This window comes from Gopherus evgoodei, chromosome 1 (assembly GCF_007399415.2).
Source record: "Gopherus evgoodei ecotype Sinaloan lineage chromosome 1, rGopEvg1_v1.p, whole genome shotgun sequence".
NCBI classification, from domain to species: domain Eukaryota; kingdom Metazoa; phylum Chordata; order Testudines; family Testudinidae; genus Gopherus; species Gopherus evgoodei.
This window is the reverse complement of record NC_044322.1, coordinates 112,997,519-113,018,777: the sequence shown is the minus strand read 5'-3', so window position 1 is coordinate 113,018,777 and position 21,259 is coordinate 112,997,519. Positions and strand designations below refer to the sequence as shown.

Sequence of the window (21,259 nt, the reverse complement as noted above, 5' to 3'; positions counted from 1 at the left end):
TGCCTCAGAGAAGCACAGGTGTCACAGTGGTTCACAGAGCCAAATTCAGTCTTTAATGTAGCTGTAGCTTGAACCATCCATTGCGTTGAAAATAATGACCAAAGCCTTAAACTGGTATCATAAGCTGAATGGGAGCCTATGATGGCGTAGACGAGACCCAGAGGCCCCCTGTTGGAGGCCTCAAGATCCTGGCACACCCATTCCAGGTAAAGAGCAGTAGAGAAGTCTTCCAAGCAGTCTAGAGTGGCTTCAGGGAAGCAGCCAATCAGAGAGGCTGCAGGGAGCAGCCAATCAGGGCTCGGGGAGCCATATAAAGGGAGCTGCAGTGCTAGAGTCAAGTAGTTGCTGCTTGGAGCTTGAGGAGTGAAGCTGGTGGTTGTAGCAGACTGATAACAGCACCATGAATAGCTCAGCACTGGCAGGTACTTAGGGAGCAAGAAAGAGCTCCCGGCTGGCTGCTGGCTCTGAACACAGAAGAATCGTGGGGTAAGGATGAAACATTGGTGAAGGATGGGGAAATGGCTGGGTAACTGAAAGTACTTTGGGTAAAGGAACAGAGTGGAATGTGGGCTGGGACCCAGAGTATGGGTGGGCCTGGGTCCCCCTCATAAGCCACTGGGGAAGTGGCCTACAACTGGACAGTCAGAAACCTCCAGAAAGGGGATCTGAACTGTTAAGAGGCCCCACTAGAGACCTAGGGCCAGAACAGAGTGGGAAAAGTGTTGGAGTTGTGTTCCATACAGACTGCACATGACTTGGATGGAGGGCTGTCACTAGAAACTCCCAGAGAAACAGCCAGAATGGGTCACCACAGACTGAAAGAGGTAGAGACACATACCTGAACAAGGGGGTGCTTGCAATAGGTGGGTGGCATCCCATTATAGAACCAGTGGAGGGACTTGATCAAAGGCCTGATGTGTTCATGGCTGCCTGAGCAATAGAAAAGATAGGCAGACATTCTGCACCAGCTGAATCATGTGCATTGTCTTCATATTCAGCTTCAGATGCAGTAAATTACAGTAATCCTGCCTGGAGGTGACTAATGCTAGGATTACTATGGCCAGGGCCTCATCTGGGGGATGAGATAGGCATTTTTAGAAACTGGTGCTACCTGGTCACCCAGACTTATTAAAGAGTTAAACAGGACCCCAAGACTTCACCCCACTCTAATGAATGGGGACTCTATTTCTTCAATGGAAAGCAGAGACAATGTCCTGGCTTTTTCTTCAAAGCATTTCCTCTTTCCAGACAGCATCACTTTAGTCTTTTGTAGGTTCAGCTTGAGCCAGCTGCTCTTAACCCAAGAACTAATTTCTTGTAGGCATTGTGACATTTTTAGATGCAGCAATGGTTGCATCAGTTGAGAATGAGATATAAAGGGGAGTGTCATGGGCACACTGCTGGCAGCTCATCCCATCCCATCCTATCTCACTGTCTCTCCTAGTGGTCTCAATGTAGATTTTGAAGAGATGGGGATAACGTGAATCCCTGTGAGACCCTGCAGGCTAGGGTTTTCAGAGGGAGGAACCTGTTGCTCATCACCACTCTATATTCTGATAGAGAGGAACAATTAGAACCACTGTAGTGCTGGACCATCTAGTGGAGATATCTCATGTAGGCAGATTAGTAGTACCTTGTGGTCCACCATGTCAAAGGCTGCAGAAAGGTCCAATACTACAATTGTGGTGATCTTACCTCTGTCCATGGCCACAAGAAGATTGTCCTTTAGTACCACAAGAGCTATCTCTGTGCTGTGCCTTGGACTGAATACTAATCGTGAGGTACTCCTGTCCCCATTCCATGTTTCTCCCACATTTTCCTTTCCCTGCTCATTCACCCTCTTAAGCCATTTATATTCACTTGTCCCCTTCTTTCTGCCTCCACAGGTCTCTCTCCTTGACCTCTCTCATTTTCCTATCTGCACAGTCTCCTATATGCCACATGTGATCAGTAGGCCAGTTATCTTAGCCAAGGATAGATTGGGGGAACCCTTACTTCCACCTGCTAAGGATCAAGGAAATGGCATGCATTTTGGCAGAGGGCAGCCTGTATCTTCCGTCATATTGAAAACAATGAGAGATGAGAGCCATTTTACTAATAGCAAAAAAACATGACAGACCCATCTTTCTCTTGAAATCATGAGTAACTTAAACACCTAATCATGACTTGTGAAAACTGACAACTCAACAATTTATTTGAACTGTGGGATGAAACACAAACAAATGAACTCCTAGCACTTTGTCAGGCCACAGTAAAAATTCTCCATTCCCTTTTCCCTTTTTTTTTAAAAAGACCAGAAGGGACTGTTAAGAGTGTTGTCTGACCTCTTGCATAACACAGAACCAGTAATTTATGCATCCCACCCATAACTTCTGTTTAAGGTATCACATTTTAGTTGTTTTTCATTTCTTAATGGTACAAATGTCCAGGGTATTTCAGAAGTCAGCCATTGGACTCTCTTCCTTCATGTACCTGTCCCTTAGATGCCTTTTTTATAAGGGCATCAGTGTCAACTTGGGCAGAGTTTTTGCATCATCATTTTAAGATGGTTTGCCTCTGTACTCTGGATTACAACTTCAATTATCTAAACAATATTGGTGTCCTTGATCAAGATTTATCAGGTAGGAGGGATGAAAAGCCAGTGAATGCTGCTGTATGTGTAGGGAGGAGGAGCTCAGAATTTGAGACCAGAAGGGACCATCATGATCACCTAGTCTGACCACCTGCATGTTGCAGGCCATGGAACCTCACCTGACCCAACTCCTGTAGTAGGCTCATAACCTCTGGTTGAGTTACTGAAGTCCTCAGATTTTGATTTAAAGACTTCAAGTTACAGAGAATCCACCATTTCTTCTACTTCAAACCAGCAAGTGACCCATGCTGCATCGCAAACTGGAAAAACTCCAGGTCTCTTCCAGTCTGACCTGGGGGAAAATTCCTTCCCGATACCAAAAATGGCATCAAGAGGTATTGACATCTTTCTGGCACTTATTTACCTGGCCCATCTGCAAGTCAAGGAAGTGGCAGAATTGGCCACTGTCCAGCAGTATCATGCATTCTCTAATATGGTGGAGAAAAACCACCGAAGTTAGACTAGGCATTTCTTCTCCATATGGTGAAAACTCACATGAAGCAGGTTTCAGGAGCAATGGTAGGAGGAAACTCTGCTATCATTACTCCTTAAGATCAGTGGTGGCTCTGAAAGTTTCCTCTATTTAGATAACTTCTTTGTGGAAAAATCAGCAGCTCAGCTGTGTGGGGCAATAATGGACTTAAAATTGGAAGTAATCTTTTAAATCCCCAATTCAGGCTGTTGAATGAACATTTGACAATCTAATGGAAATGTTCTCATGATGTTACTGAAAACAATTCATTGTTTAAACTTTTAAATATACCTTTGGATTAAAATATTGCACATCATGCTAATGACTGGCAATCAGAAAGTGAAATTGACTAGAAACAGACTTTAAACAAAAATTAGTGACCATGGAATCGGTTCTCCTTGTCCAAACCGAATAAAATGAAACTGTAAACTACTTGTTTCCTTTTAAGTGGTGAAAATTAAACAAGGTGGGCTTTTTGTAATTCACTCAATATTAGCTCAGATGCTAATGGTAACAGACTTATTTCCCTTTAAGCTACTATATGTACAGATTAGGTTAAATATTGGGGAGAAATAGTCTCATTTTGAGACTGTTTAAACTATGGTACAAACAAATTACCCTCTCTGGAGCTATTTTTCTTTTAATAATCTCAGGTGTTAATAGTGCCATAAGTAAGTAAACATTTTTTTACAATAGGATTTAAAAAAATCCCTCCAGATATTAAAAAGGAGCATACATTGCAAGGCAGAGAAACTCTCTAGCCATTACCTGTTGCTATGCCGCCTCTTTCTCTTATTCCTGCATCTGCAGGAGACTTTTTAAGCTCTGCCCAATTTCCTACATTATTTCTTTGTTGACAGCACCTATATTAAAGAAGGTGTGGCTAGGATTAGAAATAGAACAGCCCCCAGAGAGCATATGCTCTTCATCCTGGAACTGCAACATCAGGGACCAGAAGCATCCAAGTGTGTGTAACTCTCCAGCTTCAAGTTTCTCACACAGTTTTGTGGTTTCAAGCCCTGCACCTTCCAGAAAACCCCTCTTCAGTCTGTTTTGTGAGTATTGGATTGTAGCAGGCATGCTATTTCTAATCATGCTGTTCTGTGGGAGAACTGTGACAAGCAGGAACGATGAGCCAGTTTTAACTTCAGTTATCTCAGAATTTTCCAGATATGTTTTCAGTGCTTTTTGAGCAATGGTAAAGGTGACTGAGATGATACAGAGCTGTAAAATGGAACAGTATTCCAAAAGATAAAAGTCCAGAAATGGAAGAATTACAAAGGGTCAATGTGGTTTAGTTTTCAGTAGGAGCACTGACATAGTATTATTTAACAAGTTGTTATGTAGTTTGTAATTTGCCTGTGCATGTTATTAATTTACATTAAGTAATGTATGCAATGGCTAAAATGTTCAAATATGGGTGCCTAAGTCAATGGCATGATTTTCAAAGAAGTCAGTGGGTGCTGCAAGGTGCATAGCACCTGTGAAAATTAGGGTACAGTTTGTGGTGCCTAAATGTGGATTTAGATACATCTAATTTTAAGCAATTTAGTCAGAATTGTGGACACTTCTACCATACTAAGTGCACTGAGTCCCTGGCTGAGATTAGATTAGTAAATGCATATACTACTTTAGAGCAGACCTGTTTATTGGTAACCTGTTTCTTCTCCATGCAGTACATAATGCCCCTGGATAAGATGAAAGATCTGAGCCTAGAGGACTCCATGACACGCTCTGAAACAGATGAAGTGGGTGGAGTTCTCCTTCCAAAAAGAGTGTGTGACAGGTGGGATCAAATTTGGAACTTCAGAGCCAGACCTGATGATCTGCTCATCGCAACCTATGCAAAAGCAGGTGTGTCCACAGAGGAGAGTGGAAATGGGTTGAGACAGAACTATCTGCCTCCACTGAAACTCATGCTTTGCAATACTTTTTATCCAAGACTTGTGATTTTGAAATGTATGTAATCACTAGCATAGGCCTTTCATCAGAGCTCCAGTGACTTCTAGCTTCCTTGTCAGGGGAAAAAAAGCCAACCACTTACAAAATGCAAATAGTCTGTCTAGTCTAATATCATGATTAAAACTTTAGTTCAGTTTGTGTAAATGTATAGCAGTGACACACAATTTGTATGTATTTGATTTTAACTAGGGTTTGCTTCCCTTTACAATGAAGCAAAGGGAATTGGTTGAACTATTATGAATTTAGGGCTTGTGAGTTTTGTGGGGGAGGGTTTTTTGTTTTGTTAGTGATTCAGGTATGAACAATTCCTGAATTCTGCAAGTTTTAGTTAGGGCTGGTCTATGCTGAAAACTTACATTGGCATAGCTATGTCTCTCAGGGGTGTTCAAAAACCATACCCTTCAGAGATTTAGCTCTGCCATCCTAACCCCTGGTGTTGACAGCACTAGATCAAAGGAAGAATTCTTTTTTGTCCTAGCTACTGCCTCTTGGGGAGGTGGATTAACTACAGTGATGGAAGAACCCTTTGTCACTGTAGTGTCTACACTGAAGTGCTACAGCAGCACATATTTAGGGCTACACTAATCTTACATGTAAATGTAGGGATATTAAAGAAGGTACTAACAGTGATTCCCTCAAGTGACAATGACCCCCCCCAGGTTCACCAAGTACAAAAATCTTAAATTCTTATGTTAACTTGTAAAACTCCTGTCTGCAGAAAACACTGTGTCTGTCCTGTAAAAGATACTCTATTACTATGTAAAACTTACAAACAAGTTAATTGATTTTTGTTCTTGAAGTAAACACTATGCTAGCCTTAAGCTGTAATTGATACAATGTAAACAGACTCCCACCCTCTGTGATTACAGGGCCAGGAATCTCATAGGAATTAACGCACACCACAAGTGGTGGAGAGAATAAATTAAAATATGGCTAAGATATGGAATGTATGTTGAATGTTTGATGTATGTGAATGGTTAGGGAGATGCCAGCCTGGAAAGGATCCATCAGCCAAAGAATGTGTCAAATGGACCACCAGACAACCCCGAGAGGGTAAACTGGGATCCACCATAAACACCTGGAAGGAATGTGCCACTTTAGACAGTGTGGAGCCATCAGGACTGTGCCATCTGCTAATTGAGCCAACAACAGCAGGATGAAACAGTTCCCATAGACTAACATCGGAATTAATTCCTCTAAAAACTGGATTTTGAGTCACTGGTTCTGCTGCCGACCTCTAAGGGCATCAGGTGCATCTGACACAGACTTGGCTCCATCCTCATGACCAAGATACCTGGCCAGTAACTTGGCATGAGCAACTTCTGGGCTGGTAACTATAACACCTATACAGAACCTGAATGAGTGTGTGTATAAGGAATATTAGTAAAAGCAAACAACATTGTTTTATCTTTTGCTTTATTATATTTAAAATAAATGTGGCATCTTTGCCTTATCCCTCTAAGATCCTGCTGGTTTTTATTATATTGGTATAACATAAACATAGCCCTAATTATTAGTTGCCAAGAGGTTTGGATGAATCTTCAGCCTACAGGTTGTTCAGTCTGTCTTCACTAGCTAGTGTTACTGAAATATTGGGTCTGCCTAGCTGAGAGCCAATAACAGCCTGACAGGGATAAGGAAAAGATCCTTTATTCTGCAGAAGAAAGGAGAGCCTTGGTACAAAGACTCTGCCTTACACAAATTTCACAAACTTTTTATACATATTTAGACAGAGACCCTTGCATGTTGACACTTGATTGGTAGGTGTCAAACTTTGGGCTTTTGTTATTTGTTCAGTGAAAACTGGTTTAAAGCAAGTTTTCTCTGCTTTGAGGCAGAAGAGAAAAAACACTTTAAAAGTTTGGGTACTGTGTATGTGAGGCTTCTGCTTCCCCCTACTGGCTGCTTGTAAGCTATTAAGGGGGGGGCTACCTTAACTTAACCTAACCTGAAGAGACAGGTACTGGGTTTCTTTATGGACAGCAGAGCCTCTGGCTACAGTATTACACAGACATATTGCATTACTACCCAAACAATACATAGGAAGAAAATAACTTAACAATTATACAGAAGAGACCAGTAAACCATGATTCAAGGTCTGGGAGAGGGTTTTTAAATTTAAAGGTGTGAGTGAGAGATGCAGCATTTTTAATAGCCTGTAAATTTTTTTAATTAAGCTAGAGTTATTAACATAACAGCATTTTGTATGTGAGCACAAGCCCCCCCTAATTTAGCACTTATGGTATTTAGCACACTTATTTTGCATAGCCACTTCTACCAAAATTTTTGTTGCAACTTTTGAAAAGCATTTATTGATGCATTAGCTGTTGTTTTTTTAAGCTTTGCAGAAGTGTGTACAATTGCGTTTTTTTAGTTTAGCTACCCCAATCCCAGGAATGAGCGTATGAACAAAGGAATGGAATTCTGTTTGCCTGACAACTAAGGGATTTTTGGCATGCTTGGTTTTAGTCCTTATGTAAAAAGCTTGTGAGAATAGCTTCCCAGGTTGAGGATTTGACTAGAATTTAATGTGTTCCTAATCTGGACATTAGGCAACACTTGGGCCACACCACACTGACTTTGCCAGCCGGGAGGGAAAGCCTTGTAGGTGCTATGGGCACAGATAAAATACAAGCCGGGGGGTTTTAAATAGAGGGTAAGGGTATTACCCGTGACTCAGTGGCGCTGGTTCACTGACACATTTTACTGCTTGGGGGTACCTTTTATGCAGTTCTGGCACCTTTAATGGGAAATATTTAAGCATTTTAGGGCATGGGTAGCATTTAGGATGCTCCCACAATGTATAATAGCAAACAAATTAGCTGTAAAACTTGCAAGCGATCCCATGGGCTGTGGGCATTCAGACACTTTTTTTTAAGAGATGGGTGAGGCAACACAATGCCAGAGTAAATAGTTATATAAAACGTGTGCTATTTATGGGGCCCAGCGGGAGGAAGGCGGGGAACCATTTCCTTTGATAAAGAATGCATGTTGATTTTACAGCAAAAGCGTCATGTAGGAGGCAAGGGGACGTTTGGGTGTTTTTCAAGACATTTAAAGGGGAAAAGGTTCCAGTTCTGACACTAAACTGAAGGGTTTGGTTACAGGCTTTAAGGGGAAGGTAGCCTACCTTTTTCCCAATTCCTTTAGCATTTTTTAAACAAAGGGGCAGGTTATACTCAATTTTAAGGATATTAAAAAAAGGGACCCCCTTAGCCACCCAGTAATGCCAAACTTTAGACACCTTTTTGTACTATACTGGTATTTTTTTACCTATGCCCATTTAGTTTTTTGTACTAACTGCAAGGAGAGTACTTCAGAGAGATTTGCAGGAACAGCCTTATTTTTTTTAGAACGAGTTTGGTGGCACAGCCAGCAATCAGACAGGTGTTCGAATGTGGCCAGGCGCTGTAAGGATTTAACCACTAGGTGGGGATTGGCATGTACAAAGGGCAAACTAAAAGCAAATAACCATTGTACCACCATCCAGAAATTTATAGTCAGTTTCAGGACTTATTTTGTTGGAACAGGAGCTTTAGTTCCTTGAGAGGCTTAGTCTGCCAGGTATCATCTGCTTCACACTCTTCTAGGTTGCGGTGGGAAGAGCTGGTGGGGCTCCCTCGATGTCCAAAGTTGTCTGCTTCTGGCCCCAGCCTAGGGCCTAGCTTGACTCAGGTGTGATGAGTTCAAGTGTTTTGCTTTTGCACTTGAACTACAGTGTGAGAAGTAAGGAGGACTTGGAAAGGGCCCGTCCACTGGGGTTGGAGAGGCTTGTGTTTTCATTTTTTTTATATAGGCCCAGTTTTCTAGAGCGATTTGATGAGCTGGGACATTAGCGGGTAGGGACTGAAATTGAGCTGCATACCTGTGGAGAGAGGAGAGTAATTTGGAGGGAAACAACATATTTGGTTGGGTTTTTTTAAGTGCCTAAATTAGTTACAGGTCCTGGATTAGCAAATCTGGTGTATGGCCTGCCAAATAAGTTCAAAGGGTGAGAGACTGAGCCAGCCTCTGGGGGCAGTTCAAACTGCCAGAAGGGCCAGAGGCAGGGCTTGAAGCCATTTTAACCCGGTCTGAGCACACAGTTTAGAGTTTAAGTTTTAAAGTCTGATTTATTTTTTTTCACTTGTCCTGAAGATGGTGGTTCTTAAGGGGTGTGTAAAAGCCAGGTAACACCCAGGACCATTGCAAGGGCCTGAATAACCTGGGCAGTGAAATGAGTTCCTTGGTCAGAGTTAATAGACCTAGGAGGGCCAAACCTAGGAAAGATATGGTTTATTAGGGTCTTCCCCACCTTTAAGGCAGTTGCTTGTTTAGTCAGGAATGCTTTGATTCAACCAGTTAGTTGGCACACAATTACAAGAAGATATTTGTAGCCTTGGCACTTAGGCATTTCCAAATATTTATTTTGGAGTTGTTCAAAGGGCATGTATGCCCATAACCTGGCTCGGGGGGGGGCCTTTAGGTTCCCCCCATGGGTTGAATTTTGCACAGATAGTATAGGTAGCAAGGACTCTGGTATGCCCCTGGAGTGTTCCAGGAAGCTAAAGTCTATTTACAGTAGCTGCTATAGCTTCTGCTTCACCATGTGTTTCCTGGTATAGTTTAAGTAGGGCAGGCCGCAAAGCAGCTCAGGGCAATGCGCTTTTTTTTTAATCTGGTAGTTGCCACTCCCCCTTGGCATCTCAGTGGCCCCCATACTTTTCCAATGATTGATTTTTAATGGCTTAGGGGTAAAAGGGACCAGGGCTGGAGTTGGTGGAAGAGGACGTGAGTGCCATCTGGTGTGCAACATAGGGCTAAAGTGGCTTTTGAAGCTGAATTGGCCAGTCAGTTGCCACAGACGGTGGGATTATTCCCTTTCTGATGGGCCCGTACATGGATGATAGCAACCTGAGATGGCAGATGAATGGCTTCCAATAGTTTTAGAATTAAGGGCCCATGTGTAACCTTAATGCCACTGAAGGAGATAGGCCAACTGTGGGCAGAATGTGGGTTTGTGGCGTGACAAACACCAAAGGCATATTTCAAGTCAGTGTATATGTTCACCAACTGACCTGCTGCCAGCTCACATGCTCAGGTGAAGGCTACCAATTCTGCTGCCTGGGCTGAGGTGGAGGGTCCCAAGGGAGCAGACTGTAATACATTAAACTGAGTAGTTACTGCAAATCCAGATACTCATTGGCCTTTCACGACTTGTGCAGAGCCATCTGTGTACAGCTCCAGGTCAGCATTTGGAATGGGCACATTTGAGAGATCTGGACAAGGTTTTTTGATGTTGTACTTTCTGAAGGCAAGTATGTGAGGGCTTCTGTTGCCTTTCACAGACAACAAACATGGTAGCAGGGTTTCAAGGTATGGCACTGTTTAATTTTTAAGTTTGGTTTTAGATAACAAAATTTTAAGTGTTAGTCTGGTTAAATGCTGAGTGCCTTTTTGAACCAACAGCTGTTGGGCTGCATGTGAGGTCCGTAGGGTCATCAGATGGCCCAAGGTAATTTGTTTTGCTTGGGGTACCAGGAGACCAGCAGTGACCATTGCTCGGAGGCAGCCAGGAAAGCCTTTTGCTACAGCATCTAATTTTTGAGAATAATAAGCTACAGGTGGTTTTAAGGCCCAAAGGTCTGCAGTAGTAAAAGGAACATGAACATAACTGATTACAACATTCCCATCCATTGTGCCTGGATATTAACTGTTTTTTCCATAGACTGCTCCCTGTCTCGTACGAGATAGACTAAGGACGGTGGTCAGAGAAGTGTACCCACTACCTGTTGCTCCACTAGTTAGCTTACTGGCCTGAATTGTGGCTTCCTCAATTTTCAGTGGTGGGGCCGCTGTCTCAGACCCTGTAGAGGAGAGAACCAGGTCCACCACAGCCAGTGGTATTACTGCCAGGGTTGGCCGCAGTCTAGGACAATACGTGGGGGGGGTATCCTCCCAACAATCGGCTTCGTGAGGGGCAGAAGCTTCCAGGAATAGAGGGGCCTGGATTTGTACCTTTTTTTCAAGCGACATTGAGCCTCATCATCCCACAAAAACCAATAGTCCATTTGACCTGGTGCCTGATTCTCCAATATCAGGTGCAAAGGGGTTAAATGAGTCAAATATCAAAGGAACCAAACTCGGGCCATGCAGTTCCCAGGGCTGGCCAATCCTGGGTGCAAAGTTGTGTAAAAGCACTTCCTTGACATCCCTTTTTGAACTCCAGGCAGGGGCCATTTACTTAACATATAATTTAAAGAGCATCTTTAGAGGGTTTACCCAGAGACCCACCGATTTGTCTTCTGACACTTAAACAGAGAATTACACAGAGAGCAGAGGGAATTACACTCTAAACCAGGATTTTCTACCTTTATTACACTGACCGCTACAGGGGATAGGACATAAGTATCTTAATTCGACCTCAGAGCTTTATCGCACGCTATGGCTTCCACCCTGAGGAATTACGAACGAGAGGTTCAGTTCTGCCCACATACCTAACACCGAAATGTACAGAGCAGAAAAACAGTAACCAGTTAAACAGAACAGAACCAAATAGCAAACCAGAACCAGATAGTGTTTCCTTATCCTATTAGGGCTCACCTTATCGGAACACGAACCCCAGGGGCCGTGGTGAAGTGAGGAAGAGGGACTAAACACCCTGGTGGTGCTGCTCCTATTTCGTCGCAGCCATCTGGAGTCCGATGTCCGAGCTAGGAGAGTCCCATCTGGGGTCGCCAGAAACTGTTACCAAAATATCAGGTCTGCCTAGCTGAGAGCCAATAACAGCCTGACAGGGATTAGGAAAAGGTGCTTTATTCTGCAGAACAAAGGAGAGCCTTGCACCTTGATACAAAGACTCTGCCTTACACAAATTTCACAAACTTTTTATACATATTTAGACAAAGACCCTTGCGTGTTAACACTTGATTGGTAGGTGTCAAACTTTGGGCTTTTGTTATTTGTTTAGTAAAAACTGGTTTGAAGCAAGTTCTCTGCGTTGAGGCAGAGAAAAAAAGTTTAAAAGTTCAGGGTACTGTGTATGTGAGGCTTCTGCTTCCCCCTACTGGCTGCTTGTAAGCTATTAAGGGGGGCTACCTTATCTTTTACACTAGTATTTATTTTTTGTGTCCTGCGATTGGCCACTTACATCATATGGTAGATTTTTTACACCTTTCAAATAAGGGAATAATGAACAACAGACTTCAGGTACTAATTTTGGATGAACAAAAATATGGAAAGCTTTAGGATTAAAGAACATTCTTGAATGCCTGGTGGTCATCCAAATACTCAAATAATTAGAGGTGGTAAAAATGTTTAACAGAAAATATGGCTGCTGAGAAATTTTGTTTAAATTTTCCATAAGGAAAATTGAAACAAAATATTGTGAGATCATCCTAAATAAAAGCATTTCAGTTTGTTGCATGGAATTGAAATATTTAATTTTGAATCAGTGCAACACTAAATGGCATCTGTCTGAGCTGCTGTAGTGCATTAGGGGATTTTTAGTTCAATTTCCCATTCTCTCCTATAGGCTGGACTCCTTGGCTAGATTGTAATGCATTACAGGGGATGTAGTCTCCCCTGGATGAACCATCACAGTGCATCATGGGATCTGTAGTCAAGTCACAGAGCTCAGCCCATGGGGGAAAATCAGTGTTTGAAGCACCCAAACTATAACTCTTAGGAGGCACCCTACAACTCAGCCAGATTCAGTTTAAGGTCAAACCAACTCAAAACAAAATATTTCTGAATTGAAACATTGAATATTTTTGTGTTCAAATTAAAAATTTTCAGAATTTTTCATTTATTGAAACCTTTGATTTGTTCACTTTGTCCTAGTTCAGGATGAAAAAACTGCAAATATTGGAATTTCCCACAAGATGGAAATTGTGATGTTAACTCAGCTCTACAAATAAACAATCCCACAACTCATAGCCAATTGAGCTCAATGCTTTTATTCATTAATTTCTACCACACACAAGAACACAGTCCTGAGTGCAAGCCTAGAGGCTTTTCCTCAGGAGGTACTAAAAGTTTCAACTTCCCTTCCTACCATTGCATTTTGTCTCTGATTCACCTTCTAACCCCCATGCCTATCATCATCTTGTAGCAATGGCCTTGTGACTTCCCCAGTCTTCCTTGATTGTGGTCGCCATCCAGCTAGTGTTTTTAACAAGCTTCCATTTCTCTTTTGGAAAAGTCTCTGCACTGCAGTGGGAAAATATGTAAAATTCTAATTTTCAGGTACAACATGGATACAGGAGATTGTGGATATGATCCAACATGATGGAGACATTGAGAAATGCAAACGTGCCACCACTTACCTGCGACACCCTTTCATTGAGTGGGTTCTGCCTGGACCTTTCAGCTCTGATACAAATGGTAAATGTAACACAATGGTTCTCAAACTTTTTTGTACTCCCACCCCTTATAAATTAAACACTTATCACCATTATAAATGCTGGATGCAAAGCGGGCTTTGGGGTGGAGGCTGACAGCTCACGACCTATGTAATAACCTCACAACCTCCTGAAGGATCTCAGCCCCCAGTTTGAGAACCTCTATAACACAAACAGGACTTGATTTTGTCCAAAATCATGGCATCAAAATTTTGTTTTCTAAATAAAGGAAAATGTTATCCACTGAAAGAGTATCCATTGTAGATGAGTTTTCCAAGAAAATCTGTTCCATTTGTCATGTTATCTGGAGAGATCTCTACACAGGTCATTGCTCATTTTCAGGTCTATGAGCAGGAGCTCTTCAATGAAGTCTGCCAGTGAGTGAGCCCCCAAGCCAACCTTCCCTAGCGCATATGAGTGGATTAGCAGTTGTACTTCTCCTCACCTCCCCCACACCTGACTGTGTCAAGGCATAGAAGGACAAAAGGGGCACCTGTTTCTGGGGGAGAGAAGGAAGGATCAAGCGAGAGGAAGTGGCAGTGGGAGGAGACTATGACATTAGTATAGAAATTAATCTAAAGCCAGAAACCCCGGGAGGAGGGAGTATAATGACAGGACAAATGGAAGAATTTTTGTTAACTATGCTACTCTGGAGGTATAGGATTGAAAATACTGTCATTAAGTTGGGACGGGAAGAAAATAGTAAAAGTAAATACTGTTTTCTTCCATTCTTCCACCATATTTATTCCAACATACCGATTTTACTCTTAAAGGGGACAGAGTGGTGAGACAGGAGAACATGCTTGCTTAGATGAGAGAAGTTTAAAAAAAAAATTTCCTTGTTCCCTCTTGTCTCTCTGATTCACACATCTTGAATCATCATTTAAATAATAAAAAAAAACCAACCCTCACTGCCTCCCATTCCATGACAGATGGCCCAGTATTTTCACTATGACAATCTGGTCATCCTATCTATGGCTCTCTTGACCTAGAAAGAAATTTTCTGCAAGTAAAATGAAAATTCACTGAGTGCTGTAATGGGAAAAGGTCCAGCCAAGTACATGCAATATTCAGCATTTCCATAGAGCAAGGCTGGCCAGCCTGTGGCTCCAGAGCCACATGTAACTCTTCAGAAGTTAATATGCGGCTCCTTTTTATAAGCACCAACTCTGGGGCTGGAGCTACAGGCGCCAACTTTCAAATGTGCTGGGAGGGTGCTCACTGATCAACCTCTGGCTCTGCAACAGGCTCTGCCCCCCCGCACCCCTTTCAGCCCCTCTCCTGAATCTGCTGTACCATCCCTCCACAAAGCCTCCTGCATGCTGCAAAACAGCTGATAGGGAGGGAGGAGGTGCTGATCAGCAGGGCTGCCAGTAGGCAGGAGGTGCTGGGAGTGGTGCTGATAAGAGGGCTGCTGATGTATTACTGTGGCTCTTTGGCAATGTACATTGGTGAATTCTGGCTCCTTCTCAGGCTTAGGCTGGCCACCCCTGCCCTAGAGGGATTCAGACAATATCCCAAAAAAGCAAATATGTATACGAATCAATACTCACCATTCCTCAAGAATGCAGGCAAAGTCTCAAGGACACTGATGGTTGATACATGTTATACGATGCTTTCCATGGAGGGTTGCAATGAGGTAGAGTTGGATATGTATAAACTGATACAAACTGTCATTTCCCTGGAAAGTCTGAGTCAAAATCCCACACATGATGGTGACAAAGACATAGAAGAGTTTGCATAGAAGGACACTGGAGAGTTACTACAAAATATTTTGCAGGCCTGGAACTAGCTGAAGCGATGCCCTCCCCACGAACACTGAAAACTCATCTCCCTGTACAACTGGTGCCTCCATCCTTTTGGGAGCAAGAGTGTAAGGTAATGAGGGGAAGGTGGGGCTCAGGTCTACTTTATTTGGAAATGAACTGAAACTAAATAGGAGTGAGGCTGGTTTCCAGACTCCTCCTGAAATCTAGAGGCCCATCTTCCCTGTAATATTTAGCTTCTGTATGAAAGTGAAGGAATTTCATTCAGTCACAAATTGGTTTCAGAAAATGGCAGCTCCCAAGCAGAAAACTTGTATGGCTTTGGTGACCATCTTTTGAGAGAGAACACAGCAGGACACTCAGCACCCTCTGTACATGTCTACATCTATAATGTTAAATATACATATTATTTCACTTCTTTCTTTCTCTCACTTGCTTCCACACCCAATCCAGATAATCTATGTGGCAAGAAATGCCAAAGACAACCTGGTGTCCTACTACCATTTTCACAGAATGAATAAAAATATGCCTGAGCCAGGAACCTGGGAGGAGTTTTTGGAGAAATTCATGGCTGGACAAGGTGAATGGAACCAACTGTGCAACATCCTATTCCTTTTTTTTAATTCATGCTATTTATATTAAGCCTCCATCCATTGTTTGAACCAACACTGATATTGTACTATAGGGAAATCTACTCCAAACATTTCAGCAGGAACTCCATTCCATCCTGGTGTCTTTTACCAGTACTCAAACACTTCCTTTCTCTATCCTCTCGCTCCAGGGAACTCATCTATCTCTCTCTTTTTCTTCCTCCCACCCCCATTCTCCTCCATGGTCCCTAAAACCCACAAATTCCTTGTTTTTAAAGCTTAATCTTTTTTTCCAAACATTTTGAGGTTAAAGACATATTGCTCAGCAGTCAGCTGGAGAGGAAGGATAGCCAAGTAGATAGGGTGATTGTCTGGGGCTCTGGAAAATGTTGTTTCCTATGCAATGTGAATCTACACCACACCAGCTTGTCAAAAGCAGTAACAACCCATGTAAATATGACATTGCTACAGCACTCCAACAGTCCCAGATTACAGGCTAGTTTGCTACTAGCAGTGCCCACAAGGGACGTTAACATATGGCAAGCTGGTGTGCTGTAGAGTGACACCTTAACTTGCTGTGCTGTAACGTGCTGTGTAAAGAAGTACTCAGTCTCTCTGTGCCTCCGTTTGTCTACACACACCCCTGCACATGCACACTGGGTTTCAGAGCCCAAGCAGGAATGTCTATATGGCTATTTTTAGAACTGTAATGTGAGCCTCACACCCTGAGTCTGTAGATCCAGACTCTGAGATGAGATGCTGCTGCTGGTTGGTGGTGGTGGTGGTTTGGTTTTTGTGTATTTTGCAATGTAAAGGACCACTCCACCCCAGCTCCCCATCTATAAAATACTCCTATTTCTCTGGGGCATTGAGGATCATTAAAGATTAAATGCTCAGATATTTCACTTATAGGGGCTACATCTCGATAGATCAGACATTGCTACTTGCTGACTACTGGTTACTCTCCTGCTTTCAGTGCTTTGGGGTTGCTGGTATGATCATGTAAAAGGATGGTGGGATGCAAAAGAAAACCACTGTATTCTCTACCTCTTCTATGAAGACCTAAAGGAGGTGAGTGGGTGAGTCAGAGTTCATAGTGCTCTGTTGCCATTCAGGGTTCCAGCAGGTATGAGCTCCCCACAGCAATATTCTGTTAACACCAGTTGGGTCTTCAGATGATCCACATCCCAATGATAGATGAGATTCCCACATTTAAAACTTCCTCACAGATTTTCCCTATCTGATTTGTTTCCTCTTCCTGGGTCGGTTTCTTATCCAATTTCACTCCTTCCACAGGATCCAAAGCGTGAAATCCAAAAGGTGTTACAGTTCCTGGAGAAGGACTTGGAGAATGAAGTTCTCGATAAAATCATCCACCACACAACATTTGAGATAATGAAGGACAACCCCATGGCAAACTACACTTTTCAACCTCCTGCAGTAATGGACCACTCGATCTCACCATTCATGAGAAAAGGTGCTTGTAGCAGTGTGGACATTTACAGAGTGCTCTGCCCTTTTAATCCCCCTCTTGCAGGACCCTTAAGAATTACATACGTGGATAAGAACTACATACACACTCACTCTCTCTCTCTCTCACTCTGGGCTGGTTTAATAACAAACTTCTTAACAATCCTCAGGGTTCCAAAATAAAGTCCATCACCACACAACAGTCCATACTTCGCTCTGGTGTCTTATCTCAGTCAGAGCAATGCCATCCTAGTCTGTTATCACAGTCTATCCTCCCAGCTCTTTCTAGCTGGAGCTTAGCTCCCTGGCCTACAGGCCCACAAACTTCTAGGCCCAAATGCTGTCTGGGTTTCTCCACAGAAGCTTCCAGCTCCCTTAATCTCAAGGTCTTCCCTGCAGAAGCCCTTCATGCTCCCTACAGTGTCTCTCATTTTCCTAATCTTCCTCATTGATTGCAGCCTCCTTTTGCACTTTTTAGGACAGTCATCCTGATCTCTCCCAGCTATGGCTCATTCTATAGTACAATCTGAGCCAACCCCAGCCCTTAAGGGATGAGTTAACCTGTTACAGTGCTGCTGTTTTATATTTTTAGTATTCCCTCATCTTCCTTCCTGTTGTGTTTTGAATTAGCATTTCACTTGAACTGTTAATATCTTTTGAGTTAGTGATAATGGATTTCAGGACTTGAGATGAAGTAGAAGAATTCTTCCTAATAGTGACTGAATATCTCCTTGGCTTTCCTGTATTGTAGGGACTGTTGGAGATTGGAAGAACCATTTCACAATGGCACAGAATGAGAAATTTGATGACGATTATAGGAAGAAGATGTCTAGAACCTCTCTGACCTTCCGCATGGAGCTCTGAGAAGGGGTCATAGGGATTATTCTCTATAATCTACTAGCACTTTCCCTATAAAAACCTCACAAAATAACTGTGCATCTAAAATTACAATGCCCCAGTTTTCCACACCACTGATTTTACAGGGCTGAGCATCCCCTTTCTCTGTGTAAACCTAATTTTGAGACAAACATCTTACTTAAACTAGAGTCAAGCAGTAATGTACTGTAGAGACTTTGCAGGAATCCCTCAAAATCCCACCCTCAAATTGAAGAGGTGGCTGGGGTGATTTCCCTGATGAAATTTATCCCCTCATCCCTAACTTTTATTCCTGGTGTTCATAAAATTCTTCTGAAGAGCAGGCCTGTAGGGTCTTGTTCATTTACTTTTTTTTTTTACTTTTTGTAAAACTTTAGATGGTAATATCCAATATTTTTAAAACCATTCCCAGCAGCAAGTAAAAACCCTGAGCTAGAAGGCACTATTGAATTGCAACATGCTGTTATTGTTTGTATGTTTTCAATATGCTGGGAAAACTGTAATCCATCCACACACTCCATTAGTGCGGTAAGTAAGTACTATTAGCTACACTTTGCAGATGATGAAATGGTGTCATGCAAGAATTTGAAGTTACTTATTCCCCTTCTCCCTCCATACATACTGCATGCTATATAAGATCTAGCCCTAAATGACTTGCATGGGTGGCAGTTTGGTCTAACAAATTAATTTATGGGACTATGAATCGGAAAGCTATACTCGTTCCACCTCTAGGACTGACCTGCCCTCCAGGCCTCAAACAAACCAGTTTGCCACTAAAGCTAAGCACCTAAATCCATACTTTGAAGACTTCAAATAATGGATTTAGGTGCCTAGCTGAAGTCAGTCAGATACTGGGATGCCTCAGCACCTTTGAAAATCAGACTGCTTAGCTAGGTGCCAACTATAGAGTTAGACCTGGATCTTCAAAGGTATTTAGGCTCATAACTTCCACTAATTTTTTAACAGAAGCTAAGGGCCTGATACCTTTTGAGATGGGGGCCTGACGTGCTGAACTTTAGACATCCATGTTTGAAAATGTTATCATTAAACATAACCTTTCTGAGCCTCAATTTCTTATTATTTCTTATGTACAAAATGGGGATATTGAAATGTACCCCTCAAAGTGGTTGTGAAGCATGATTTGTGTTGTAAAAGCACTTTGAGAGCCTTGAATGAAAGGTATTATGTAACTGCAAAGTAATATGAAGACCATATGGTAGGGAACAGATGGGAGTAGAAGGCGAGAGCAATTTTATTCCCAATTCTCGCCTCACTTCACAAGACTACACTGCCTCTGGTACTTCTATGGGGTAGGGGGTGCAAAGCATACATTTGTGGGTGCAAAATGAATTGTGTGAGTGAACAAGAGAGCACATGGACACAAGGTGTACAGGTTTCACAAAGTCACTCACATCCTTTTCAAAGGCTTGTCATTTGTGAGGAACCTCCTAAATTCTACCAGGGCATGAGAGCACTCTGATGTTTCTATTTCAGAGGCAAATAATGCCAAAACTAGCACTTCAATTTCTGCCTTATAGAGTCCTGTGGAGCAGATCTGATAAAGAACGTTGGAATTATATAAATATGAAGTTTCTAGGCCAAGCCATTTTTGAGAGATGACAAAAAGAATCTTCAGAACTTAATGTATGTCTACTTTGCAGCTGGGAGCGAGGCCTGCAGCCCACCTAGACAGACTCGCTCTAGCACACTAAAAGTAGCTATGTGGACATTGCAGCACCAGAAAAGGCTCAAACTAGTCACAAAGCTTGAGCTCTGCGTGCTAGCCCAAGACTCTACTGGTGCTACACCATCCACACAGCTATTTTTAGCATGCTGGTGCAAGTTTATCTATCTGGGCTGGGAGGCTTGTTCCCAGCTGCAGTGTTGACATAGATGTAGGTACTTCTATGACCCCCATTACCATAGTATGTGAGCACCTCCCAGTCTTCAATGTATTTTCACAACAGCAGGGTGAGATAGGGCAGTACGATCCCCTCCGTTTTATGGGTGGAGGTCTGAGGCACGGAGACTTGTTTAAGTTACACAGTCTGTCCATGGCAGAGTAGGGAATTAAACTCCAGTCTCCCAAGTCCCAGACTAGTGCCCATATCACTGAACCATCCTTTGTCTCTGTAAACTCTATGTAAACTTAATTTGCACCAATTTTTTTCAGAGCATCACATCTCAGAAATAACAGGAGTACTTGTGGCAAATGTGTTAGTCTCTAAGGTGCCACAAGTACTCCTGTTCTTTTTGCGGATACAGACTAACACGGCTGCTATTCTGAAACATCTCAGAAACAGAATGCTTGAATCACCTCCAGTTTAGTCAACAGCCTTTTCCTCTGGCTAACCACACATTCAACATTTTAAACAAAAAGACCATTTCTGAAGAGTTGAGAGAAGCCCAAAGTAAGTTTACAAGTGAAAGCTGATTACACCCTTAACTATAGAAAGACTCCAGAACATGGAGCACATATTTATCAGCTCATTGCCTCTAGAGAGTAAGATTATCAACCTGGTTGTCTAATTTTAGGTAGTATGGTGTGTTAGATTCCCACTGAGTAAAATAAACTAACACAGAGAGGAATAAATGAAGCTGCACAGGCGTTGCTACTGGTAATAAAGAGCCGAAGGTGATAACATGAAGGTATCAAGCGGAGTGCCACAAGGGTCGGTCCTGGGGCCAGTTTTGTTCAATATCTTCATTAATGATCTGGAGGATGGCGTGGACTGCACCCTCAGCAAGTTTGCAGATGACACTAAACTGGGAGGAGCTGTAGATATGCTGGAGGGTAGGGATAGGATACAGAGGGACCTAGACAAATTAGAGGATTGGGCCAAAAGAAATCTGATGAGGTTAAACAAGGACAAGTGCAGAGTCCTGCACTTAGGACAGAAGAATCCCATGCACTGCTACAGACTAGGGACCGAATGGCTAGGCAGCTGTTCTGCAGAAAAGGACCTAGGGGTTACAGTGAATGAGAAGCTGGATATGAGTCAACAGTGTGCCACTACAACAAATCAAATCCACCTTACCTTGTCTGTGAAGAAGAGAATCCTGATTTCCTGGTGTCCACTGTCCCAGAGGGTCTCCCCGCCAGCGACAAA

General features: G+C 42.6%; 1 protein-coding gene across 2 annotated transcripts; it reads left to right on the top strand.

Annotated features, from left to right (window-relative positions):
• Nucleotides 1-360: 360 nt before the first annotated feature.
• On the top strand, nt 361-20,837 carry LOC115654761 (sulfotransferase 1C1-like). 2 transcript variants are annotated; one of them, XM_030569513.1, is made up of 9 exons: nt 361-486; nt 3,965-4,159; nt 4,781-4,958; nt 13,293-13,430; nt 15,228-15,325; nt 15,667-15,793; nt 16,780-16,874; nt 17,100-17,280; nt 18,025-20,837. In XM_030569513.1, exons 3-9 carry the CDS (start codon nt 4,787-4,789, stop codon nt 18,135-18,137), a joined length of 924 nt encoding a protein of 307 aa, XP_030425373.1. In that variant the 5' UTR covers nt 361-486; nt 3,965-4,159; nt 4,781-4,786; the 3' UTR covers nt 18,138-20,837. The 2 variants fall into 2 exon arrangements, with proteins under 2 accessions (XP_030425373.1, XP_030425382.1); XM_030569522.1 differs by lacking the exon at nt 3,965-4,159.
• The last annotated feature ends 422 nt before the right edge of the window (nt 20,838-21,259 follow it).

Excerpts from the sequence above, each read along its gene's own strand:
- LOC115654761 (XM_030569522.1), top strand. The coding sequence starts at position 4,787 with ATGCCCCTGGATAAGATGAAAGATCTGAGCCTAGAGGACTCCATGACA. Across the intron at positions 15,794-16,779 it reads GAAATTCATGGCTGGACAAG|TGCTTTGGGGTTGCTGGTAT; the intron begins GTGAATGGAACC and ends TCCTGCTTTCAG. Across the intron at positions 16,875-17,099 it reads TCTATGAAGACCTAAAGGAG|GATCCAAAGCGTGAAATCCA; the intron begins GTGAGTGGGTGA and ends CTCCTTCCACAG.